This window comes from Squalius cephalus (assembly GCF_949319135.1).
Source record: "Squalius cephalus genome assembly, chromosome: 5".
In the NCBI taxonomy this organism is placed as follows: Eukaryota; Metazoa; Chordata; class Actinopteri; order Cypriniformes; family Leuciscidae; genus Squalius; species Squalius cephalus.
In genome coordinates, this window is record NC_137126.1 from 48970088 (window position 1) to 48997392 (window position 27305).

Sequence of the window (27305 nt, forward strand, 5' to 3'; positions counted from 1 at the left end):
GGACAGATTGTATGCTAACCTTACCTTAACCTCATATAAAGTTATGCCAAAAAAAGGAGAGCCTTTTAGGTAGTTTTGTGCGCATGCTCAGATTAGACTGACCTGGTGAATAATCTAAGCATGGCCTTTTTCAGATTAACTGCACGCGGCATAATCCGCCAATGACAACACGAGCCACGTCAATGAATATATTAATACAAATGAGGTAACACCGGAAAAACAAGACAGTTCATATAGTAGGTATGTGACAAACTGACCTATATACGCACGAGCGCTTTGTTCCCGCGGCTGTGTTCTCAGCAGGTGATCAGCGCCAGGCGCGTTGGTGACTTAGGAAAGCTGTCGTATCTTTGCTTTGTGAATACCTCTAAAGCCCATATACTAGTGACATAAATTACGTCATCACGTTGATTCTCACGTTCGAATTTCCAAGATGGCTGCCGTAAGAAGAAAGCTACAAGCGAAGCAACATTTCTCTCGTGTTTGGCGTCAAAATCCGCTATGAAGGTGAGTATTTTTTTGTTTCAAACCCAATACTTTTGATAGAATATACATTTAACTTGAATTAGGTGAAGTTTGGGATTGATTGTAACATTCGCATGTGTTTTTTTACGATCCGCAAGTGACGTTGTTGTCAAAAGCTGAATCGGCCATTCGGTCATATTGGCTTCCAAAACTTCTCCCAGTTTTCATCAATCCGTGCAGTATTTTTCAAAGTAATCATACAGAACGAAGGTTTAGAATCTCTAGATTACATTATTGTCATGATTTAGTCAAACATATATATAAATACCATGGATGGCTATGGATTTGTTTAGGAACAACTGTGCTTCTGGCTGCCTGCCAAGTCATGTGACCCGTTTCTAGCAAGCTGATTGGCCAAATCTTACAAACATTTTAGCCAATGTGTGCTGTATTATTCTGCACAGAGTTGGTAAAATTTAATTATTTTCACAATTACTGAATGTCTTTAGTACTTGAAGGCCTCATTGCTGTGTGTTGTGAGAATGAATTTCTTTGGCCTACACTGCAAAAAATGCTTTTCTTACTTAGTATTTTTGTTTTGTTTCTAGTCCAAATATCTAAAAATTCTTAAATCAAGAAGCATTTACTAGAGAAGTAAAATGACATAAGAAATTCTATTTTGTTTTAAGATAAAAAGAAAGTCATTTAAGTAATTTTTGCTTAAAACAAGCAAAATTATCTGCCAATGGGGTAAGAAAAAAATCTGAATTCGAATGGAAAACAAGATTATTTTTCTTACCCCATTGGCAGATAATTTTGCTTGTTTTAAGCAAAAATTACTTAAATGACTTTCTTTTTATCTTAAAACAAAATAGAATTTCTTATGTCATTTTACTTCTCTAGTAAATGCTTCTTGATGTAATAATTTTTAGATATTTGGACTGGAAACAAAACAAAAATACTAATTACGCATTTTTTGCAGTGTACTGATGTTTATTCTTAAAAAAAATTCAACATGCATGCATTTATTGATTGCTAAATGATAAATAACAATCATCAATTAATATTACTTCTGAGAAATAAATAATTGTCTATTTTGTAGGTATTTTTACTTCTTGATGAAACAATGCCAGTGGTGGGAAAATAACTTGACTTTCATATCATCCAAGGTGAGTTGTTTTTCATCCTAACAGAAATAAATAGAATTATGGAGTAGTAGTCTTAATATGTATATATTTATTTTAAATTATACTGAAAAACTGGAGTAGGTCGTGTGGTGTTTACATATTTATATTTCCACAACAACAAAATATAAATTTCTTCTAGATGAGCAATTTTGGAACTGCATTCAATATTCATGAATTAAATTGGATATAAATTAAATAAACTTCTTTTTTTCCCCTAGGTTATACCATCATGCCACCAAAGAAAAAGCCAAAGCGGGGATCGTTTTCTCCTCAGCCAGGCCTGTCTCGTCAGTATTTGATGGAACATTTCACTGCTGTACCAGCTAATCATGAGGAGCTAAAGAATGGTCACGTGTTACTCTCATTCATCTCTAATGACCATTCTTGGACGAATGTTGTCCGGGATATAAGTAACAAAATTCCTGACATCTCAATTCTACAGCATCAAGTGGTATCCCTTGTGTCCAGATCATTACAACGATTTAAGAACCTCTCTCGTGATGCAGAGATGGCAAAGTTTAAGGAGATCTGCAATGAAGTTTTCCCTGTTCATCATTCCCCTAGTTCCAGGACTGATCCTCCTACATCTATGAGTGACGAACCCACCTCTCCACAGTTAGAACCTACATCAGTTGAGAATACACCTTCAGCCTCGACCCCTGAATCGATCACCCTTCCACAGCTAAGGGGAGATGTCTCGACTCCACGAAAACTCAAAATGAGGAGAAGACTGGATCTCATGGCAAAATCTAGAAGTGAAATGAAGCAAAAGCATGCTATGGAGATGAAGTTGTTAAGAAAGAAGCTGAGACAGCATAAGAGTGTGAAGTACCTGAACCAGTGTCTTAAAAGGAAAGATGAAATCCTAGAGAGGAAGAAATCTACAATTAGGATTCTTCGACATGAACTGAAAACCACAAAATGTGCTACTGAGCTAGAGGAAACTAAATTTAAGTTGGCCAGACTGAAAAAGAAGCACCGCAGATTGAAGCAGTCCAACAAGAACAGGCGTCTTACTACCGTTAGTAAAAAACTTCATGAGAATGACCATACTAGACTCTCAAACTTGTTAACTGAAAAAGATGATGAGATAAGGTACTTAGAGAATGAAACACTCTGTCTTAAAGAATCCATTACTAATGAAGCGTCTGTTGTGGAGAAAAAAACTAAGAAAGATGAGAAAACGTTCTCATTAGATATGAGACAGATGGTGTATGATTCAATAATCAACCAAGTTCCTACTAAGAATATACCAGTACTCATCAGAAGGTTTGCTATGCGATTTGGAGTAAAGATTGATGCTGTTCCCCACAGAAATACTGTCGAGCAGATGGCCCGGGAGCTTGGTGCGATATCGGACCTACAAACCGCTGAAGTGGCAATGACTACCGAGAACCTTACACTAGGATTTGACTCAACAACACAGGAAGGTGTTCATATAAATAGCATACATCTTACAACTAAAACAAAGTGCTTTGTAGTAGCCATCGATCAGTTACCTGGTGGCACTGCGGAAGACTATGCTGAACATGTGACAAGTTCTATTGATGAACTGGCTAAAGTTTATTCAGGTTTTTATTTCTGTGATTACCAAGACTGCCGTAAATCTATTATCAGCAACATTTCAAATGTTATGACAGACCGCGCAGTTGTAAACCACGCTGCAATCCAGAGAATTTCAGAGTCGTGGGGCAAACCTCTTAATGAGCTTAACTGCCACCTTCATCCCATCGACACCATTGCCAGTTCATGCCGGGCTGCACTGAAGACATTGGAGACTTCTAAGGGACATGTATTTGGTAAAGACTGTCTGGCAGCAAACATTGTCCTCCAAATGAACAAACTCCGTTATAAGGATGGGAAGGGAGACCCAAAGGGTTTCACTACTTTTCTTGAAGATGTCAATTTGCCCCGTGGCTTGTTACCTCGTTATCGCGGGAATCGTCTCCATGTACTTTTTCACCTATGTGGCAAATACATAGAGCATTATGAACTGTTTGAGAAGTTCTTGAGAACTGGGACAGTGTCATGTGGTGGATTGCTGTCAGGTTTGCACAAAGACTTCACTAACCCAACTGCCAAGTTGGAAATCCAGGTCCTCGGCTTGAATGGAAAACTATTATCAGGCCCTTGGATGAAGAAGTTTTACACTTCTGCCGATAAGCAAGTTGATCACCTGGAAGGAATCAGTATTGTCAAAAACGTTCTGTCATCCCTCAAAGAAGCTCAACAGGATCCAATCAGTGTCCTCACTCGTGATACTGATTTTTTTGGTGACACCCTTGACAAGTGTGACTCAACATTAGCCAGACTCCTAGAGTTTCCATCGGACAAAGATTCTTTTGTCAGTATGATGTCTGCCTGTCTTTCTGCTACAACTGCTGTCATAGAAAGACAGTACAAACGATATTTAGAACTGATTGTGACTGATGAATTACGGAAAGAAACAGAAACAGCTAGGCCACACAACATTGACTCTGAAGAAATCATCGGTATGTTTAGTGCTGCCAAGCACCGAGCTCCTAATGCCACCCTATGCTTCATGTCATCTAGGATGAGGGCTCAAAAAAACCATCTAGTTGAGTACCTCGATGAACTGAAAAATCCTGAAAAGGAAAATATCATCTATTGGGCAGTAGGTATGGCTCGAAAGAAAAGACAAATTAATCGGCAAAGTCATGTGGAGATGAGGGGTGAATTATCACGAAGGGCTGCCCTGAAGCGTCAAAAGAAGGATCAAAAGGAGCGAAAAGCTGTTGAAAACAAACTTAAAGTGTTAGATGTGTCCCTGATCGAGAGCGAGTTTCCTGAGTTGGAAGAAAACTCCATTTCTGCTGTGACTGATATTCTCTCTGGTGCTTTAGTGGGCCGTAATATTTGTCATGTATGGTTTGATAGTGATTCTGGGGAGAAGACTGTTTACTCAGGACGTGTCGAGAAACTGAAAAAAAAGAAAAAAGGAACTTATGTAATTGCCTATTGGGGTGAGAATGAATCGTATGATGATGCTGTAGACTTTGAAGTGTCGGCGTATGAATTAGCAGCAGACCTTATATGCCAAGATCTAACATTATCCTAGAGCTGAAACGATTCAACTATTTTAGTAATCGTTTTGTTGACAGAATTGTGTGTGAGTGTGTGAGAGAGAGAGTGTGTGTGTGTGAGAGAGAGGGAGAGTGTGTGTGTATGAGAGAGACAGAGAGTGTGTGTGTGTGTGTGTGAGAGAGAGGGAGAGTGTGTATGAGAGAGAGAGACAGAGTGTGTGTGTGTGTGTGTGTGTGTGTGTGTGTGAGAGAGAGAGAGAGAGAGAGAGACAGAGTGAGTGTGTGTGAGAGAGAGAGCTAGAGTGTGTGTATGAGAGAGAGTGTGTGTGTGAGAGTGAGGGAGAGTGTGTGTATGAGAGAGAGACAGAGAGTGTGTGTGTGTGAGAGAGAGAGAGAGAGAGAGGGAGAGGGAGGGAGAGAGAGAGAGAGAGAGAGAGAGAGAGAGAGAGAGAGAGAGAGAGAGAGAGTGAGAGAGAGAGTGTGTGTGTATGAGAGAGACCGACCGAGTGTGTGTGTGTCTGATTTTGAGCCAGAATTAAAATAAAAGTTCGTATTTTTTGACGAAAACCCTGGCCTGTCTCTTTAGATCTTCTTGTCATGTAAACTAATCTCTATGTAAACTAATCTCTATTTAATCTAATATCATGTAAGCAGAAGTAAAATTGCTTTGTAAGATGACTAAAGAAACTATGAAATTCATGTGGCAATGCCAATTGTCTGTTTAATACAATAAATATGTGATTATACCTTTTATTTGAGAGGATTTTGATTTCATATGGAAAGATATGTGTGGATTGATGCTCTCGGTTTCATTAATTAGTGGTTAATTAGAAATAATAAAAATTTTATATATACCTTTTAAAAAGAGGTCATCTTAATCATGTTGGGCTTTTAATTACCTACACTGTGGTGTTTGAATTATGCAAATAGACCAAGGAATGAGGAAGTTATGATATTTTGAAGTGTTTGGTCAAGCGGAAGAGGTCACAGTTTTTCATTGTTTTATTGGTTTAATTAGATACAAAAATGACCCCAAATTTCCGAATTTAAAAATTCCATAACTTTCTTAATAATTATCCGATTTGAATCATTTAAAAACCATTTTAAAGGTATTTTTATTATCTATCATATGGTTATGATTATATATGAATTTTTTTATATTGATTTTTTTTGTCACATACCTACATATAGTGATTACATATAATCACAGTAAATCACTTTGTCTTTATCAACAATTATTGTTAAACTCAATAGAAAAACTAGAAAAACTAGTCTAGGGTGACATTTATTAACTTTTTTGAATTACTTCCTTTAAAAATAAAATGTTAGTACAGGAATAATAATAAGCTAATTTATTTTTTACAATGACATTTGAGAATATAAATCTGTGTGTTCCCCATCAGTGTATATATATATATATATATATATATATATATATATATATATATATATATATATACTGTTGTTACTATGGTAAGTACAATGTAACATGTAACAAGACACTAAAATAAAGTGTTACCAAAAAAACGATGAGAAAATGAGAAAACTATGAATACTTATGTGAACCATTGTACTACTATGTTTTTTGGACATGGTTATTAATATTTGATAACATTTTTTTGTGATGGGCTGCTTTCAAATAAACGTTTAGCCTATTTTCCTGTTCAGTTTGTCAGTTTAATTTAAACATTTTATTGTTGATGATAAATCTTAAACTTAGTTATACATAAAGAAAATGTGAGGTAAACGTATTAAATGAGCAGTGAATTATAAAGTTAGTGTACCTTTTCCTTCTGTCGATTTGGTCTTCCAGGTTTTCCCAAACTCCCGTCAGAGCTCGAGCTGTTAACGGTCGAAACGTCTTTATTTCGGAATAAAAGCTTCTGTTTGACATTCGCCATGACTGTAAACTTCAGAAAGACGCGTTTCGCGGTATTTACTTTTTCATATCTCTGCCATTAGGCGGATACTTTATGAGTTATTTTATGTTTTCCAGCCATGAAAATTCCTCAGTGAAGGACAAAACTCCCCACTCGCGCGCGACTCACACCGGCGGGCACTGACACGCGCAGTAACGTCACTCAAGAAAAGTCCCCGCCCATATAGTGACGTTCCACGTAAGCCACGCCCAACGCGGAAAAGAAACATTCCAGTGCCAATGTGCGACGACACTTTGTTATAAACTGAGGATTATTAATGAAAAATAAACGATTTATTAGAGCGATGTGTATTTCTACTATTTAATGAAAAGATACAAGTACAGTAATGATTCATAGGAGTCGCTGTTTAGTGTGTTAAACCGGTTTATCCTGACAAGCCACTGTTGTCATGTGGTTTCTGTAGTTTAGTCTCACGATACATCACACGGGAAGAGGTAAGTCACATTTTATAAAATACAATAGCTTCAGTAAATGTGTTTCTTGATTAACTCGCTTAAATGTAATTATTTGCACTTAAATGTTTGAGATAAAAAAATACCATAGGATTAGCAGAGTGGTTTACAACTTTTTTTTATTACCATAAGAATCAGACAACATTTTGGCCAATTAACATAAATGTATTATTAATTTATATATAATATACTATATACACTGCCGTAAAAATGTTTGAGAACGGTAAGATATTTCATGTTTTTAAAAGAAGTCTCTTCTGCTCACCAAGGCTGCATTTATTTGATAAATTTAAATTACATTTTTTAAATATCTGCTTTCTATTTGAATATATTTCAAAGTGTAATTTATTCCTGTGATCAAAGCTGAATCTTCAGCATCATTACTCCAGTCTTCAGTGTCACATTATCCTTCAGAAATCACGCTAATATACTGATTCGATACTCAAAAAAATATTCATTATTATCAATGTTGAAAACACTTCACCAGTTGTGGACAATTATTTTTACAGGATTCTTTGATGAATAGAAATTTCTGTTTCATTTATTTGAAATAGAATCTTTTGTAACATTAGAAATGTATTTACTGTAACATTTGATCAATTTAATGCATCTATGCTGAATAAAAGTATTGATTTCTTTTATTTCCCCCCTTTTGAACGGTAGTGTATAATAAAAAAATAAAAAAGCTTTCTATTTCAGATAAATGCTGTTCTTTTGAACTTTCTATTCATCAAATAATCCTGAAATAAAAATGTAAATAAGTGTTTTCAACATTGATATAATCATAAATGTTTCTTGATCATCAAATCCTCATATTAGAGTGATTTCTGAAGGATCATGTGACACTGAAGACTGGAGTAATGATGCTGAAAATTCAGCTTTGATCACAGGAATAAATTACATTTTACTATATAGTCACATAGAAAACAGTCATTTTAAATTGTAATAATATTTCACAATATTACTAATTATTTTTTTATTTTTTTTGCATTTTTGCATTTTTAATCAAATAAATGCAGCCTTGTTGAGCATAAGAAACTTCTTTTAAAAACATAAAAAATCCTACCGATCCCAAACTTTTGAACGGCAGTGTACGCACACACTATGTTTTATAATATAAATAAAATATGTGTGTCTCTTTGTACAGACAATGGCATCACCAGACGAGAAAGTTGCGTTCGTCAGCAATCTGAACGGCACCAGCCTGACGGAGGTTTCTCTGGGATCCTTCTTAGCCCCGCTGTGCGTCCTCAGTCGAGGTCTTTTCCTGATAGTCTTCCACCTGGGAAAAGGGATTCTCCCGTTCTCCTGGGCATCCCATCTCCTGCTGGACTTCACATCTCTAATAATGCCTTTGGTCCTGTCGTGCACTGCATTAAGCGACATCCTTCACTTCGTAATCGTGGGCATTGCTGTAGTGGACTTCGCTGTCCTGTACCTCGTGTACACGAACGGAAAGCGAGCTTCCTTCTCTAATACGATGGACAAGTTTGTGAAAAGCAGAGTTGAATCCAACCTAGTCCCGTTCGTAACCGTGTTCCGCGTCCTAGTCAATGTGAAGACCGCCATAAGCATTTTAGCTGTTGATTTCAGCGTGTTCCCAAGACGTTATGCAAAAACAGAGACGTATGGAACGGGAGTGATGGATTTCGGTGTGGGAGCGTATGTGATCGCCAATGCATTGGTGTGTCCCGAAGCAAGAGGAAAGGAGATGCGCGGATCGAAGATCAGTCATGTGCTGAAACAGTCCATCTCAGTCTGGCCTTTGGTCCTGTTAGGGTTCGTGAGGCTTGCAAGCGTTAAATCATCCGGGTATCACGAACATGTGACTGAGTATGGAGTTCACTGGAACTTCTTCTTCACGTTAGCCATCGTCAGACTGGTGGCGTCCGCACTTCTGGCTCTCTTTCCGGTAAACTCCTCATGGATTCTTGCCGTGTTCATTGGTGGAACGTACCAGGTTATCCTGGAAACAACAGGTCTGAAGTCCTTTCTCATCCACAATAATGACCGCTCAGGCTTTCTGGAGGAAAACAAAGAGGGCATCTTCTCGGTCGTGGGTTACATAGCCGTCTACATGGCCGGGGTTCAGATCGGCCATTACCTCATGCAAAGCAGAGCTTTAGTCCAAGACTGGATCAGAGTGATCCGCAACCTTCTGTTGACTAGCTTTGGCTTGTTTTGCGCTTTATACGCGTGCCAGAGATGCATCGAGCCAGTGTCACGCAGAATGGCCAATCTTTCCTTCTGCGTTTGGACTGTAGCGCAAGCCATGTTCTTTCTCTCTTGTTTAAGCATCGCTGATTTAGTGTTGCTGTTTTCTAAAGTCATCTCTAGTTTTTCACTTGTGTCCACATCGTGGTGTCCACAGCAAAATAGCAAGTCTGAGAAAATTAGAAATAGTATGGATGCGTTATGCCTCGTACAGTCTGTTAACCGCAATCAGTTGTTATATTTCCTGCTGGCGAACATCATGACGGGTTTGACCAATGTGTTCGTGGACACTCTGAATAGCAGTGATGCTTTAGGTGTGAGTGTTCTGCTCTTCTATATGTTCGTGAACAGCTTGGTCATATTTATTTTGCATATCAATAAAATAACCATTAAGTTCTGGTGAACACCTTTTTAGTTCATTTTAGGTTTCTCTTTCTGGATCTCTCGTTTCTACTGCTGTGAAATATGTAAATTGTTTAATTGCAAATAAAAGTGCACGGGATATTTGTAAATATGCTGTTATTATATGTGTAATCTGTGTTATATATCAAATATTAAAGTACTAAATGGGATGATTTCATGCCAATATTAGATGCAAATAACATGGACATCACGTCAGAGATTTAGATTCAGATTTGTGTCTTTTTATATGCTCTATTTGGCCAACATTTCTTATATATATATATATATATATATATATATATATATATATATATATATATATATATATATATATATATATATATATATAATATATATATATTACAGTTCCTGAATGGTAAATGGATTAAAAATAGTCCATGTAGATTTTTATATCATCAGGTTGTAAAGTTGCATGCATAATAATTAGAAAAGAATAATTATAAGATCCATTTTAGGCAAATATGTCATGCAGACTTTGAATTAAATAATTTTTAAACAAATATGCAATCATAAAACCTGCATGTATGCTAATTATAAAATAATTTAAAAATACTTATGTTTGCTAATATTCCAAATTCTTTTAACTCATTTGATATTGTCATAAAACTATATGCAACATGTTTATTTTCATGTATTCTTTAATGTAGTCCAGCGATCATAACTGTGTAATAACAACGGCATGCATGATAATTAGAAAAGAATTAGGAAACATGTTTACAAATATTCCAAAGTCTTTTAATTCAACTTTTAATTATGTCATAAAAAACGCATTAAAAATAATTATAAGATCCATTTTAAGCAAATATGTCATGCAGTCTTTGAAATAAATAATATTTAAACAAATGCGAACATAAAACCTGCATGCATAATTATAAAATAATTTAAAAGTACAAATGTTTGCTGATATCCCAAATTATTTTAACTAAATATGTCATAAAACTATATGCAATTTTTTTTTTTTTTCATGTAGTCTTCATTTCATAGTCTTTTAATTAATTAATTAATTAATTAATTAATATATCAACTAATGTGCGATGCATGCACAATTCTAAAAGAATGAGGAAAAAGTGGTTTTAGATGAAGTTATCATATCATATCTACCCGTTTGCAACCCGCCAGTAAATCCACAGAAGAAGAGGAGTCTCCACCCATGTGTCAATCAAACTGCCCACGTGACGCCAAGCCCTCAGAGCCCGGAACTACTTTCTGACGTATCAGGGGGCCAAAGGTCATAGAACATTCGCCTGCCACATAACGCCTCTGTCGCACTTGTTTGTTTTTGTCCAAGAAAAGAATCTAACTGTCGAAAACAGGTGGGTAGGAAAACTGCTGCTTGATATCTGTGCATTTAGACGCTGTTTTAACTGCAATAACGGCTGAAAAGTGGCGTTACGGGGAGGATAAATGCTGAGTTTGTCGGTCCTTCAGTCAAAGTAGACCTTTGGCAGGACACTTTTGAATTCAAATGTCTTCTAATATGCTAAAAGTACATGTGCGCATTGTGTAACGTGCAGTAAAACATGCTTTGTTTGGGTTTAAAGTTGTAGCTCGCGCAGCAACACTGAAAGCACTAGCATGCTAGTCAGCTTGGAAAAGTTTCACAGGTTAGCCGTCTGCTAACGCGAGGTCGACACACTAAAATGTCTGTTTATTTTGTAACATCATCTCGCACTTCATCCCTGCAACATTTACAGCATTACATATTGGTAAATTAATCGTTTAGGGTGTGAGCATTTCGTTGGCTAGCAGGCTAATTAAGTTAGCATGTGTGTCATCGGAGGGAACATGAGTGCGATTATCGCAGCTCTTTTTGTGTAATTGTTGTTATGACAACAGGCAGCCACGCTTATTTTATATGAATATAATCTGTAATGTGTATTTTGATATTTCAGAGCTTTGAGATGCTGTTTGTTTAGCTGCTTATTGTCGTAATGTGGCTTGACCTCTTACACCTCTGAAGAGTTCCTGCATTTATTTGGCTATTGTATACAACTATATGCGAATCAATGTGATACAAGTACATCGGTGTCTCTTTCAGACTGGGGTGTAGAGTTGGGTGTAGTAAGTGTTTAAGCCTCTGTAGACAGATAATAGTGTATGTGTAAGCTAATAATCCTTAGCAAAGCTACAAGGGCTGCTAGGAAGGCGCACAGTGTTTGCACTTTAGAAATTGACTACAATATTGCGCACATAGATGAGAGGTGAACCGTGTCCACAACTGCCTCCCATGTTTCTTTGTCTATTTCAATACTAAGGTCTAAATCCCAGTTGTTATGCTAATTATCAATTGGGAAAGACTGCAAATGAGTCTTTAACACAAACGTCAAGACCAAGGATATTATCTATCAGAGAAGAAGGTTGAGCATTAAAAACAATTCAAACAAAATCTCGTATTTGTAAAGCAGTTACGGTTAAGTTAAGGTACCATTAATGAAGATTCGTGTAGCAGTTTTCATTGGCCAAGGACCATCCAGACAGAGGCCTTCTGACTGACATCTAAAGCAACCAAATACAGTTAGTGTTGTTCAGCATCATGTTTAGGGCGTGAAATGTAAAGTCATTGTCTCTACAATAACAGGCCGGCGTGTGAAACTCTTGGACGTATTTTAAAGAGTCTATGGCTTGAACTTTACATACTTTTGAAAATCCAGCGTTTATTTGTTCCTGATAAGCGCTCATGCATTCATTATCACAGTTGTAAACATTACAGATTTCCTTTTCCATGAGGGGGTTTGGCTCCACTTTCGCTTTGTTTCCAGGTGGACTGTTATGCGACACACACACACACGTCTCCTAGAAATCTGGTAGACAATCAGATCAGGGTTCCCACGGGTCCTTGAAATCCTTGAAAGTTTGTGAATCTGAAAAAAAAAAAAATTCAAGGCCCTGGAAAGTTTTGGAAAATAAACACGCACAGATACATGTCCTTGAAAGTGCTTGAATTTATATTGTGCAAGAAGTTTTCTAGAAAAAATTCCATATTATTCCCTTATTTCGCCAACACTTCTCGGCCTATGCGCACTAGCTTGCTTGATTTACGTTAGTTACGCGCATTTACACATTAAGTGTTTCCCACGTGACGTACTTTGTGTTGTACGGTGCCATGACGTTCACGCGCGCACGATACTACTAAGATGGAGCCTCAACATTTGTTGTTGAACACAATGTGTCCCCTAATTAAGTCCTTGAATTTGAGGGTATTGGACCTGGAAAGTCCTTGAAAGGTTCTTGAATTTGAAGTTAACTAAGGTGTGGGAACCCTGTCAGATGACTGAAGTGTTTCCAATTTTGGGTGCCTTATGCCTGATACACATTGTACGATTTTGGGCTGTCCCAAATGAAAGATGACCAGTCGTGGCGATTTCTGTGGTCGTGGCTCCTAAAAGGTGATCATATGTCGTAAAGTGAGAGATGTTCAAAGACGGCCATTGTCACGGTCCTCCGACCAAAGATTTTCTAACAGTCTCATAATTTTAGCATGATCATCTCACAGTGTGTTTGCTGCTACGACCGACGTCTACTGACTAGCCAATAAAAATGCAACATGAAATGGCATATTGATCAACATGACACTAAAAACTTAAAGCTACTTGCCTCAAGCTCCATTTACAAAATGGGCATTGGCCTCTTTTTCATAGCCATAACCGTTTCATAGCCATAATCTCCTCTTTCGCTGCTTTTTTTTCAGCACACTTAAAAACAACAATTGCCAAAGTGTGATTCATCACACGTTTACCACTAGCACATGCTGATGACGTTTTATTCTTCTATACTAGCTTGCGTCGTAGCCTACGATTCAATAGGTGTCATACAGTCTGCATACATGTTGTACCCAAGATTATTAGATCCATGTTGTACAGTTTGATTTGTAATGATCTTTTAGGATTTCTGAAATCGCACAGTCTGTAGCAGGCGTTATGCATCACTCGACACCCTTGCCTCATTTAGTAATCGCGGTTCTATGAATATGCAAATGAGCCCCGCCTCAACTCACTCACTCAGCTCAGAGATCCACTGGTTGACGATCACACGTTGATCTGATTGGTTACCAGGTAGTTTGTGACGTCAGAAACACCAGCGATTTCAAAGCGTGTTTTTGAGACTGTCTTTGGTTCACTGCAGTTTTAAGGAGGAAATACTCAGCAATGCTGTCGACTTATGAATTTACACATGCTTTGTCTTAAAGCATTAAAAACAGAATGAAAATTAGGGGAGGCCAAACCACTCAAATGCTTTGGTTTCTTAGAGGATTCTTGGGGTTTGCTAACTGAGATTGTGTCCTCTCACTAACAGGCTGATCTGGGCGGAGACATGGCTCGTCTGGTGGCTGTCTGCAGGGACGGGGAAGAGGAGTATCTTTTTCTTGCACGCCAGATTCCCTTGTACATCGATGACACACTCACGGTAAGATCATTTCATTGGTTTCACTTTCCATTTTACCATCTTTAAAGGGGTGGTTGATTATGATTTCACTTTTCTAACTTTAGTTAGTGTGTAATGTTGCTGTTTGAGCATAATCAACATCTGCAAAGTTACAACGCTCAAAGTTCAAAGCAAAGGGAGATATTTGCTTTTACAGAAATCGCTTTTTAAGGACTACAACAAACGGCTGGTAGAGACTACACCACATTCCTCCAGGGTTAGTGACATCACCAACCCTAGAATTTACATAAACCCCGCCCCCTGAACACGATTTATAGATTATCAAGACAGAATATGCTAATCAATGACTAGAAGATAACTACACATCAGCTTCATAAATTCATCAACTAACCATTCAGAAATGTCCTGTTGCTTCTACATGTTGTCACTTCTTCTTGAGTCTCTCCATCATTGTCTGACTCCGGTTTGAACATAAAAGGCTAAAAGTTTTTGAAATTTTCAGTGCATGTGTGTGTGAGGTAAAATGACACAAGCTGTTGAAGCTCCGCCCCCTGTGCCGGGAGCAGCAGCTCATTTGCATTTAAAGGGACATTTATTTTATTTATTTATAAATAAATATCAGACTCAGATTTATTTTACATCTTATGAAAAGGGCATTATACCACCCCTTTAAAGTTGATGTGAAATGAAAAACCAAAAATATATGTTCTTGGTCTTATTGTGCATGATTCATCTGTCAATATGCGTATTTCAGTGGCTAATATCATTAAACCGGTTCTAGAGGTTTGCCTTGGCAAGTACAACTGAATACCAATGTTTTTATGTTCCTTTATATATACTTACTGAATGCAAACTAAAGTCACAGACAGTATTATGTTTGGAAGTGTTGTTATTTTGATTGTGTATATGTTATATTTTTTGTAGATGGTGATGGAGTTTCCTGACAGTGTTCTGGAGTTTGACAGCTATCAGATCAACAGTTCACAAATGAAGCAGTTTATTGAGGTGAACAATGACCTTTTTTCATTTCTCATTTTTGAAAACCTTTCAATAACATGTCTTGGTCATATTTCACCCTAAAACCAAAAATACGAATTTAGAAGATGTATTTTATATTTATTTAAAGGGGCGTTTCCACAACGCCATTTTCTCTTGAAAACTTGGGGCTTGAAAACAGATTTCAAAGTTTTTTTCTTTGTAAATTTTGCAAACTGTGCTAATTTTTGAACACGGTGACATCATGCACATGGCCTGGCAGCAGAATACAGCGTTTTTAGTAGTTTTCGCAGATGCGTGTGAACCTGGGAATCGTTTTGACAATGTTGTCGTCCTGTATGCAAAACTACTTAAAAAAACAAAGGAAAAACTTTTCTATTTTTAGTACATTGTTGTTGTGTAAACATACACCAAATCTGTAACATAAAAATGTAATTAAATAAAAACAGTAATATTCATGACAATTAAGCTACTACACCACAAATCTCATTACAGTAATGCAACACAAAGTCATTCTCCTTAGTACAATAAAAGTCGTACTGCTTTCAATTTGTTGATTTTAATAAATATATTTTCATTACTGCTTCAAGAAATTAATGTTAGGATGCAACAAAAAAAAACTCTGTTCATCGAAGGATCCTGAAAAGAATTGTACACAACTGTACAATCATAAATGTTTCTTGAGCATCAAATCATCATATTAGCGTGATTTCTGAAGGATCATGTGACACTGAAGACTGGAGTAATGATGCTGAAAATTCAGCTTTGATCACAGGAATAAATTACACTTTACTATATATTCACATAGAAACAGTTATTTTTAAATTGTAATAATATTTCACAATATGACTGAAAAAATTGTTTGGTTTTTTTGCATTTGTAATCAAATAAATGCAGCTTTGTTGAGCAGAAGAGATTTCTTTTAAAAACATTACAAACCTTACTGATCCCAAACTGTGTATATTTGTGAATTGAATCACTTTTCCAGCTTGACAGAAATGACGAGATAATAGAGTCAGACTTTTAAGGCTTTAAGCTTGACTTTCCCTCCTGTGTCCACCAGCATCACAGCATGCTGAAGCAGCAGGACCTGAACATGGCGCTGATGGTGATGTCTCGTGAGGTCATCAGCGCCCTGTCCCAGTCGGTGCCGTGCGTGGGCTGCCGGCGCAGCGTGGAGCACCTCTTCTCTCAGCTCACAGACTCTGGATACTTCGCGCTGGAGCCGCTCACTGTGGGATCCTCTGGAGTGCTGTCGGTCACACGGGCATGTCTCACTGACCCCAGGAAGCTCTACACACTCTTTTATGTTCATGGGTGAGTTCTGCAAACACTGGTTAGTGTCTAATGGCTAATAGTGTCTAATAAATAAAATAAAAAATCTTTCCTTTTCCTTTAATCCTCCCTTGTCTGGCTTATGCTACTCTGAGCAATGCCTGAACTTGGTATTTTGAGCACTTCTTGCGTTGTTTCTGCCTCTTCACGATCACTCGCTTAATTTAGTCCTCATTTGTAAGTTCAAAGCAAAGGGAGATATTTGCTTTTAAAGAAATCGCTTTTTAAGGACTACAACAAACGGCTGGTAGAGACTACACCACATTCCTCCCGGGTTAGTGACATCACCAACCCTAGAATTTACATAAACCCCGCCCCCTGAACACGAGTTATAGATTATCAAGACAGAATATGCTAATCAATGACTAGAAGATAACTACACATCAGCTTCATAAATTCATCAACTAACCATTCAGAAATGTCCTGTTGCTTCTACATGTTGTCACTTCTTCTAGAGTCTCTCCATCATTGTCTGACTCCGGTTTGAACATAAAAGGCTAAAAGTTTTTGAAATTTTCAGTGCGTGTGTGTGAGGTAAAAGGACACAAGCTGTTGAAGCTCCGCCCCCTGTGCCGGGAGCAGCAGCTCATTTGCATTTAAAGGGACAGACACAAAAACAGTGTGTTTTTGCTCACCCTCAAAAAGTGACAATTTTAACATGCTATATAAAAATATCTGTGGGGTATTTTGAGCTAAAACTTCACACACACACTCTGGGGACATCAGAGATCTGGTGAAAAGGGCATTATACCACCCCTTTAAGTCCCAACTTACATCATGGAAATGGCACATTATGGAAGTTCAGTGCATTATGTAAGGGAAGGGATATGCCAATTGAATAGTTTTGAACTTTGTTTTTCTTGCCTGTAAAATTAATCTCTGTTGTCTTTTATGTTACTTAACGTGTGCTTTTTATTCCTTTGTTGCAGGTCAAAGTTAAACAACATAATTGATTCCATCCCCAAGAGTAAAAAGAACAAACGCTGTCAACTGCACTCTTTAGACACGCACAAACCGAAGCCTTTAGGGTGAGTCCGATTATTTTAATCATTGTGACATTTGGTGTTTTTGAGCAATAATATCGTATCGTGAGTTCAGTATGATGATGTGTTTTGAATCGTGACATGAGGGCATCGTCACCCCCCTATTTACCTGTGTTTGCCGTCCTGCAGGGGCAGCTGGATGGACGTGTGGGAGCTGATGTCACAGGAGTGTCGTGATGAAGTGGTTTTGATTGACAGCTCCTCTCTGTTGGAGACTCTGGAGACGTACCTGCGCAAACACCGGTACGAGATTGTGATCTTACACATTTCTGTTAATTAAGGCGAGACACTACTGGCAAAAACAGTGTTTTTTCATGCATCTGTCAATTTTGAGATTTGTGGCTTTTCATAAAGTGTTTTTTCAGACTAGTGGACAGAAAACATCCAAAATACACTTTTAACTGCATCTTTATCTATTTGTGTCTGAAGATTTCAATTACAGTGTATATCTTTAAAGGCCGTTCTCTCAAAATGAGTTTTTACTCCTACATTGAGCCAGAAATCTCCACTTCAGTACATACATCAAACTTTACAGTTTTATTCTTATCTATATTCTGAAGGTTTTTACTGAGGGGTTTGTTCATATATAATTCTCCTGATTTTATACAACATGTTACTCCTTTAAAAAATGGCAAAAATATATTTATTTTTGGCTGTTGACAGTATTTTCTGAGTGATAAATAGAGATATCCAAAATCCACCTTGTAAAGACCTTTTACTCTAATATATCAAAAAATTTAACAAGAATTTGAACCTGACTTTATCCAATGTTCAGATTTTTGTTCTAGAAATGTATGCAAATTAGTGCATATTTTATTAGATAACACCTAATTTGCATATTTAAATATAACATTTCAGAAAACTGTTTGCAATTATTAATGTAATCAATCAACTAGTGAAGTAGGGTGATATTTAGTAGTGTTTTTTTTTTCTTACCCACATTCACCTGGGGTGTCTCGCCTTAATGATTATTATTTACTTTTTGTGTCTGAAAATCTCTGATTTTCTCTTTCTGCACGTCATTCTCAGGTTCTGTACTGACTGTAAGAACAAGGTTCTGCGAGCATATAACATCCTGGTGGGGGATCTGGACTGCAGTAAAGAGAAAGGCTACTGTGCGTCTCTGTACGAGGGTTTGCGATGCTGTCCACACGAGCGCCACATCCACGTCTGCTGCGAGACCGACTTCATCGCTCACTTACTGGGCCGAGCAGAGCCAGAATTCGCCGGGGGTTATGAGTGAGTGATTTAGTCCATGTGGAGTTTAGTCAAACCAAATATTATTCAGACACCAGATATAATTTTTGATAGGTGGCTGGTGAGCAAAAAAATTAACGTCAAGCCCTGTTTATACGGCTATATCTTTAATTAGTATTGCTCTGAAACTTGCAAAAAGTCTTAAACCAACATTAATAAGAATCGTAACAAGATTGTGGATTGCTATCCCATCTGAAAAATAACGTGATATGATTTTTTTGCCCTATCGCCCACCTCTAATTAGCTATTCCATTATCATGCACATACCCTCATTAAAAGTGTTTGTGATCATTCGCAGGCGTCGAGAGAGACACGCGAAGACCATAGATATCGCCCAGGAGGAGGTGTTGACGTGTCTGGGGATCCACCTGTACGAGCGGCTGCACAGGATCTGGCAGAAGCTGCGAGCCGAGGAGCAGACGTGGCAGATGCTCTTCTATCTGGGCATTGATGCACTGCGCAAAAGCTTCGAGGTAAAGCTTTCGCCTAATATTCATGTTATGATTCATTTTCAATACCTAAATGGCACTTTCCATGAATAGGATGCAAATCCTTCTTGACTGTATTCAACTATTAAATATGACATTCAATTGTACAACAAAAAAAAGACTATAAAAAAATTATCTTACATTTTGAATGCAGTCCTCCTAAAATGTGCAACATCCATGTAAATGTGTTTATATGAGGAAAAATAAGTTTAGCATTGGTTGTAAACCAACATGTGGGCCAAACCCTATTAAATAGCCAAATCTGTTGCATTCTGAGTACCCTTTTTTTTTTGTACTATTTAAATAAATCTTTATTACTGGGAAAATATACAAGGTTGCAAGAAAATTATACTTCTAAAATGTAATTTTTAGTTTGACCTAAAGTTCATGCAATCCTCCTGCAACATTCATGTAAATGTGTTTATATGACAAACATTAGTTTAGTATTGACTATAAACCAACATGTGGGCCAAAACTAGCCAGGTCCTATTTAATGGCCAAATCTGGTTTGAGTAACGTTCATTGAATTTTGTACTATTTACATAAATCTTTATTACTGGGAAATCACAGGGTTTTGAACAGTATACATACACAAGCTTGCAAGAAAATTATACTTCTAAAACTAAAACAAGACTTTCATATTGTTGTCCTATTGTTAGTTTAATTGCTCTCCTCATTTGTAAGTCGCTTTGGATAAATGCGTCTGCTAAATCATTAAATGTTAATGGATATAAAATAAAATGCTTGTGTAATTTTTATGTGAAGGAATTTTTTTTGTTGTTGTTGACTTTATTCAGTAAAATATTTTAAATCCCTGTTTTGTGCTTGTGGGAAGTGCTGTATATGTGGCGGTGTTGTGTCTGAATCTGAGGCTCACGTGATCCGTGTTGAATGATGTGCAGATGGCGGTGGAGAGGGTTCAGGGCATCAGCAGACTGGAGCAGCTCTGTGAGGAGCTCTCGGAAGAGGAGAGAGCCAAAGAGCTCAAACAGGAGAAGAAGAGGCAAAAACGCAAGAACAGACGCAAAAACAAGTGTGGTTTTGAACAAGAGGCGGAGGGGGAGAAAGATAAAAGTCTTGATGAGGTAATGACTCGTTGTTTACAATGACAATAAAGCTCTCTTCTATTTTTTTATGACGGACAAAAGTTTCCGAGGCTGTGTGTAAACGTGATTGACACGACAACGTGAGGTTGTATTTATTTATTTAAGGCGAGACACGGCAGGCAAAAACATTGTTTTTTTTTTTTTACTGGTCAATTTTGGATATTTGTCTTCTATAACATGTCTTCTTTCAGACTTGTGGTAAAAAAAAAGTCCAAAATACACATTTAGGTCTTTATTTTACTTCACTTTGTCTGTTTGCGTCTGTAGATTTCTCATAAATTCAACAAAAGTTGGCGTTCTTAATCAACATGCTGCTCCCTGTCATCTCACACACCATTAGAAAGCTCTCTCTCTCTCTCCTGTACAATGCTGTCGGATCCAAATATGGTCATTTCCTTTTTATCAGCAACCAATCCTGAAAGTAAAAGGGCTGAATGCGCAATCTCATTGGCTGATGATAAATCTTTAAAGCCCGTTTTCTCAAAATGACTTTTCTCTCATTCTCCAAGTCCGAAATCTCCACTTCAGTAGCACCGATATACACCAAACCTTCCAGTCTTGTACCTAGTTATATTTACAGAGGGATTTGTAAATGTATTCCTAGCCTGATTTATATAACATTTTATTCCAAAAAACATGGCAAATCTTTTTTCTCATCTTAATGTAGGTAATCAACTGGGAAAGTTTCATGGTGATATCTGCTAGTTAAAAATTTTACCCATTCACCTGTAGTGTCTCGCCTTAATAAATACATTTTATTAATTTATTTGTATTGCGGTGTTTCCTCAGGGTTCGTCTGAGTCAGTGGACGGCGGCTGTAAGTCGTGTGGGAGTGGAGAGGAGTCTGGCAGCGTGGAGGTCATCATCACCAGCGAGAGCTCCTCCTGTACCTGTCCCGCGACCTCAATCCTGCGCTCCCCCAAAACCCAGAAAGGTAAAGATGTGTGACATGTGATGTCTCCCCTGTGAAGGCCTCCTTCCCTTTACCTCAGTACAGATAAAACATTGTCAAAATGATTCCAGTTCACTTGGATAATGCAAAAAAAAATGTATATTATGAATTTAAGGCCAGACAAGTAATTTGGTGAGGTCAGTTTGTAAAGAAAGACACGCCTGCGCACATATATATTCAAACGCTCATACCTATAGATTGAACACGTAATACACATATGCACGCCGTCAGCGTTTTCACAGATTCACGTTTTTGAAGTTTACGTGGAGATGATACCATTTTTCAAACATTTGTCAACGCTTGCACCTTGGAACCTTGCGTTCTCAAGTTAATAACTAATGATCTTCGCAACGGAAGTGAATCAATCAATCAAAACTAACTTTATCTGGACAATAACTTTATTCTAGATCTGCTGTAAAGCCAAAACAATCTCTATTGCTTCAATTTCCTATTATCACTGTAAAGCTGCTTTGAAACAACCTATATTGTTAAAAGCGCGATTAGGAGACTTGACTTGATGTGTCATTATGACATTTGATTGGTAACACTCCACAGTGTCTCTATTCTAATTGAATTTGATTAAATATGAGAGTTTAACAAAGAACGATGCATACATCTAATAAGGTAAAAATGCCCTGGAAATCAATTTAAGGTGGCAAATATTGCCCCTTATTCTAAAATATTTCTGGTACCCAGAATGCCTCTGACTGGTGTGTTTGTGCCTGTTTGTTCCTCTAGTAGTGTTGCCTCACAGTAACGGCAGTGACTGTGGTTACTGCTCCAGTATGGAGGGCAGTGAGACGGGCTCTAGAGAGGGCTCAGATGTGGCCTGCACCGAGGGCATGTGTAACCATGATGAAACGGGTAAAGCAACGTTATTATGATTATAGATGGTCAAACATTTGTCTATTCAACTGTGTTGACATTGCATCTTATTCTGGAAACGTGTAAACATCATTTTTGTTTCCTGTTTGGACTGATTCAAAACCTGTGCATCCTGATTTCAGACCATTGCGTAAAGCAGACAGTCAGATTTTATTTTTAATTTTTTTTTTTTTTTTTTTTTTTTTTTGCGAGAGTTCTGCTGTTTTTATGGATAGTCAGGATCATATCTGACGTATTTGTCTGATAGATGTGTGATAGTGATGATATGTGTGTGTTTGTCTTCAGGTGAATGCTCATGTAGTCAGCACTGCTCGGAGGAGAAGGAGGAGGACGCCGTGGACAGTTGTGTCGAGTGCTGGGCCAACTCTGAAGACAACACGAACTGCAAAAATAAAAAGAAGAAAAGAAAAAACAAGGGGTCACTTTGTGGGAGTTTACATATAGTGAGTATTGTTAGGCCCGTCTTGTCATTATTGATTCATATCTGGCTAAACATCATGTGGCTAAACATCTTTGAGGAAATGGAAAGAACTGCATTTTGATGCTTTATCTGCTCAGTATTACAGTAACACTTTATTTTACAGTGTCCTTGTTACATATGTTACATGTACTTACCGTAGTAATAACAGTAAATTATGCATAATTACATGTAACTAACCCTCAACCAAACCCTAACCCTATAGTAAGTACATGTAGTTAATATTACTCAGTACTTAAATGTATAATTACACTGTAACAATGACACCTTAAAATAAAGTGTAACCCACTTTACAATAAGGTTCATTAGTTAACATTCGTTAAAGGTATAGCGGAGGATTTTCTTTTTCCGGGTGGATCATCAAGACTATTGGTCCTCCTAATTGTCAATCATTCTGGTGATATGTTTACGTAAGGCCGTCGTACGTGCTCGTGCACACAATTCACACGATGGCGTGCGCTCAAAACACAGGTTGGGCTTCCCACTGATGCCTCAGTCGCGAAGTTTCTACTCGACAGGTAAAGTTTGGCATGCTATTTGGAGAAATCCATTTAAAATCACTGCTAGTAAAAGTTAATGTAAGCTATGATTAGCTCGTGCATACGTTTAATAGGCGTTCCCTCTCGGGAGCAGGTAGAGTGTTGCGCATGTGCATTTTTTCAAAAAGTGGAGAGGGCGGTTCTTTTCTAAAATTCGGGAAAATCCTCCGCTATACCTTTAGTGTAACATTAACTAATCATGAGCAATACATTTGTTACTGTATTTGTTAATCTTTGTTAACGTTAGATGATAAAAACACAGCTGTTCATTGTTAGTTCACCGTGCATTAACTAATGTTAACAAAATTTTAATAAAGTATTAGTAAATGTTGAAATTAACATGAGCAAAGATTAATAAATGTTGTATACGTGCAGTTCATTGTTAGTTAATGGCATGCTAACTAATGTAGTTAACTAATGAACCTTATTGTAAAGTGTTACCAATATTACAAATACAAGCAGCTCTGCAGGATAATGGAAGACACACATTTCATAATCATAATATTAATGCCAAAAATATATCACATTCATTTTATGTGTAAATATTCCCGTTCTTTTAGTGATGCACTGAAGTTTCAGAATATTTGGTTTTGTCTGAAATCAGCAAAAATGGTGACGTTTAAATAGCATTTTTCCAAGAGCACATTTTGACTGTGTGAGTGTGTATTATGGAGAAATACAACAGGTAAACATGTCCGAGTGGGGGTGATGTCGATTCGTCATGTTTAATCGATCTTCAGTTTGATGAACTATTTTAGTTTGATTTTAACTATTTTTTGAACGAGATATTTTAGTCTCTGCATGAACACAACTCCACTGAACATTATGTGCCATTACTTCCATCCAATAATCACAATAAGCTTTGTTACTTTTGATATGAAACTCAAATTCTGTCAAATTAAGAATTTTGCTAAATGCAAGCACTATATTACATTTAAATTGTTAAAAAAAAATTTATTTGATTTTTATACTGAATAAATCTGATCAATTAAATGATTAATAAATATATTTTAGAATCAGAATCAGCTTTTATTGCCAAGTACAGCATGTACAAGGTGCATAAAAATAGTAAGAAAACAAGGAATAAAAATATTATTAATAAAAATAGACCTCTATTTTAAACTTTTAAACTGTACATTAGTGTAATGTCTGCAAAAAAGTCACAGTTCGAACTTTGAAGAAGGTGCAGGATAGCAGACTGATTTTTATTCTCGGTTTTGACTAAATTAAAATCTTCGGTTTCGGTTAAAAAAAAAAATTTTTTTGTTCTTACTGAAGTTGTGATGTTTTCCCCTCTCTCGTAGGCGTCTAAAGCGGAGGAGCTCTGCGTATCGGACGGCAGTCGGAGAGGATCTGCTGCCGTTCACGAGTCCTCCTCTCCTTCGCCACATCTGTGCAGAAGCAAAGAGCTGTGCTGTGAGTCCTTAGAGAGCTTCAGGCATCATGTGACCAGCAGCGAGTGCTTCCACAGTCAGCCTCTCTCGCCGGACACTTGCACAGAGGCGAGCAAGAGCCTCATGGAGCTACTGGTGAGTGTTCACACATCTCGTATCGCTTAGGCCTGTCGCAATGATCAATATATCGACTAATTGTACATGACCTCAATAGTTTTTGGTGACACAATATATCGCCTATTATGTTTACTTACTTAACGTCACCAACAGCGGGGCTCGGGCAGTTCCTTCATACACAGAGCGGTCATCGACATGGGCGTCATTTGAGGCGTTATCGTGTTTTCCTGAGAACTACAGGCCGTTTAGAAAAGCAAGTCCAAATGCACTCAATTTCAGACAGTTTTAGCAGCAGATGTGGCCTGTTGAAGCTTCTGTCTTTGTTCATATGGACATCTGACTGCTTAGTAGGGTTTGTGTTTTCAGCAATAGTGTGTGCACACTTTCTTTACAGAGAAAAGGAGGACAGGGGAAATGGAAAATCTCCATAAGTGCCTTTAGTGCATTTGCAAGTGTGTTTTAGGGCCGAGCACCGCTGGTGTGAGGACCCTATTAGAATTGCTCCGTTTATTTCTACTTGTTACTTTGCACTTTTTTTAAAATAAAATGTTTATTTACTATTTATTCAAGTTTTTTGACACTTCATTTCCGTGATCTGAGGAATTAAAAGGCTGCTGTCATTTGAAAGTGTGTAGGCCGACTTGCATTGTTATGCTGTTACTGTATATTATGATACTATATTCACAGGCATAAAATGGTCTTAAAATGACAATAATATCATTTATCGCAATTATTTCTGGGACAATATATCGCACAACAAAAAGTAGTTATCGCGACAGGCCTAATAACGCTTGAGTTCTTACGATTCCTACTTTTGATTCAAATAACGTACACAAAAAACTCGGATATCATTCACATTCTTATTGCAAACAGATTCAAATAGTGTGCACTCACTGCTCTTGCCTGAATAACTTTAGTAAGGATTTATTAATAAGGATGTTTAATTTACACAGTGAAGACTATGTAGTGTTATTTTACATTTGCTTGCTTTATTACATTTCTGTTCCTGAAAAGCACTGTTTATTTCATTCGTATCTTTTGTTATGTTGTGTTTATTTGTGTTTTTTATTGCAATTTTGATTATTTGTTCTTATTGTATTACTGGCTGTTTTCTTATCTTAAATAATGTTTTAAATGTATATTAGTTAGGCTAGTGGTTTCAGCTAGAACACAGAAGTGTGAATTTTCACTGGTATGTAAAATGTTGGTATCATTACTGGTACGTTTCATGGCTGGTAAAAATTATTAATGTCCGGTACATTTTCTTAAGTGGTTTTAGGCCCTGATTAGGAGAATAAACGGTCTAATAATGTACTTTTGGTCAGTTTGTTAAAAATGAAATTCACTACTATTTGTTTATTGAAATATTTGCATATAGTGATTTATTTTTTCCTTCTGATTTCTTTTGGACAGAATGAATCTGAAGTGACCTCAGATGAAGAGAACTGTCTGACACAGGACGAGATCCAGTCGTTCGTGGAGAACAACAAGTCCTTCTACCGAACGCGAGACCAGTACAGACAGCACCTCAAAGACCGCTTCACCAAATACTGCCGCGGAGAGTGGCTGCCCACCGCACACGCTCACTAACACACACTCACTTTTATAGACCGTGAAAACACTCATGATGATCACTGCTGCATCGTTGCTTTGTTCAGGCAAGAGTTTGGGAATATGAAATGGGTAAAGGAATCAGTTTCAGCGCTGTATTTGACGACGTTCATGTTTTTTGGGTAAAGTTCCACGTCTTTTTCCACATCTATATACACGTCTTCCCCTTCAGGCTCCTCCTCTTTCACTTCTCAACCAATCACAGCTGGCTTTGTTTTCCTTTCTCTCTCTCTCTCTCTCTCTCGACACACGGTGATTAGGGAGCAGGTCGTTAGAAACACAGTTATTAAAATGATAATCGAGCTTGCAGGGCTTGGCTGTAGGGTTAGATGTTGATAGTCTTAATGTATTGTTTGTGAAGCATTTCTTTTTGTTTTTTTGTTTATTTTCTCCCAGATTGTTTCTCTGACTGTGACAATTTTAGTGGCAAGAATTGTACCAATAAATGTGTACAGAAATAAAATGATCTGAATGAAAAGATTTTACAGGAAGATGAAAACATCCATTTATAAAGAAGACTGGATGTAATGTTGAAAGCAATGTGCAAAATTTACTAAATAAAGAATATTTATTAATATGCATCAGATTTCGAATGTGTTTCATGTCTCTTGTGAGTGTTTCTGTTGGGATGTAGGTTTGTAAATATCTAATTTGGTTAGCATATACAAATATGACTCAAATTCCCATGATAGGCTGTTAAACAGCTTGTTTTATTACTTCTAACTTTATCTTATAATGTTAAAATTAGTCAGCCACTAGATGGCGTGTTTTGTTCAGTTTCCTTCTCATGTTTCATTAAAATACAGACAATAAAAAGTGACTAACAAACGATCGAAATATATTATCACCTGATGCAAATCTGTATCAACAGTTTAAAAGTTTCGACCTTGTTTGCTTGTTTCTTTTCTATGTGTGTGTGTGTGTGTGTGTGTAAAAGTCCAGTGTTCTCTAAAATGCTTTATTGTCGATATATTGTGGCCAGCGCTACTTTTCTTT

The 27305-nt window shown here is 37.2% G+C and overlaps 4 protein-coding genes across 5 annotated transcripts in view; 3 read left to right on the forward strand and 1 right to left on the reverse strand.

The window, feature by feature from the left end:
• Positions 1–6757, reverse strand: part of myo19 (myosin XIX) — a 43381-nt gene extending 36624 nt beyond the window's left edge. Inside the window, exon 1 of the mRNA XM_079871843.1 lies at positions 6481–6757. Within this exon, the coding sequence (XP_079727969.1) occupies positions 6481–6597 (117 nt within the window). The 5' untranslated portion in view covers positions 6598–6757. The remainder of the gene's footprint in view (positions 1–6480) is intronic.
• On the forward strand, positions 203–5567 carry LOC307158872 (uncharacterized protein). Its single transcript, XM_079871844.1, has 3 exons — positions 203–507; positions 1568–1634; positions 1871–5567. The coding sequence occupies exon 3, from the start codon at positions 1882–1884 to the stop codon at positions 4729–4731; it is 2850 nt and encodes a 949-aa protein (XP_079727970.1). The 5' UTR covers positions 203–507; positions 1568–1634; positions 1871–1881; the 3' UTR covers positions 4732–5567.
• Positions 6758–6795: 38 nt separating the features above from the next.
• Positions 6796–9932, forward strand: pigw (phosphatidylinositol glycan anchor biosynthesis, class W). The gene is made up of 2 exons (XM_079871862.1): positions 6796–7070; positions 8236–9932. The coding sequence occupies exon 2, from the start codon at positions 8239–8241 to the stop codon at positions 9703–9705; it is 1467 nt and encodes a 488-aa protein (XP_079727988.1). The 5' UTR covers positions 6796–7070; positions 8236–8238; the 3' UTR covers positions 9706–9932.
• Positions 9933–10908: 976 nt separating this feature from the next.
• ggnbp2 (gametogenetin binding protein 2) lies at positions 10909–26894 on the forward strand. 2 transcript variants are annotated; one of them, XM_079871849.1, is made up of 14 exons: positions 10909–11038; positions 14019–14129; positions 15033–15113; positions 16168–16421; positions 17369–17467; positions 17612–17725; positions 18512–18721; positions 19038–19212; positions 20130–20312; positions 21123–21267; positions 22024–22149; positions 22456–22613; positions 24492–24716; positions 26112–26894. In XM_079871849.1, the coding sequence occupies exons 2-14, from the start codon at positions 14037–14039 to the stop codon at positions 26286–26288; spliced, it is 2040 nt and encodes a 679-aa protein (XP_079727975.1). In that variant the 5' UTR covers positions 10909–11038; positions 14019–14036; the 3' UTR covers positions 26289–26894. The 2 variants fall into 2 exon arrangements, with proteins under 2 accessions (XP_079727975.1, XP_079727976.1); XM_079871850.1 differs by having other exon boundaries at positions 22027–22149; positions 26112–26888.
• The last annotated feature ends 411 nt before the right edge of the window (positions 26895–27305 follow it).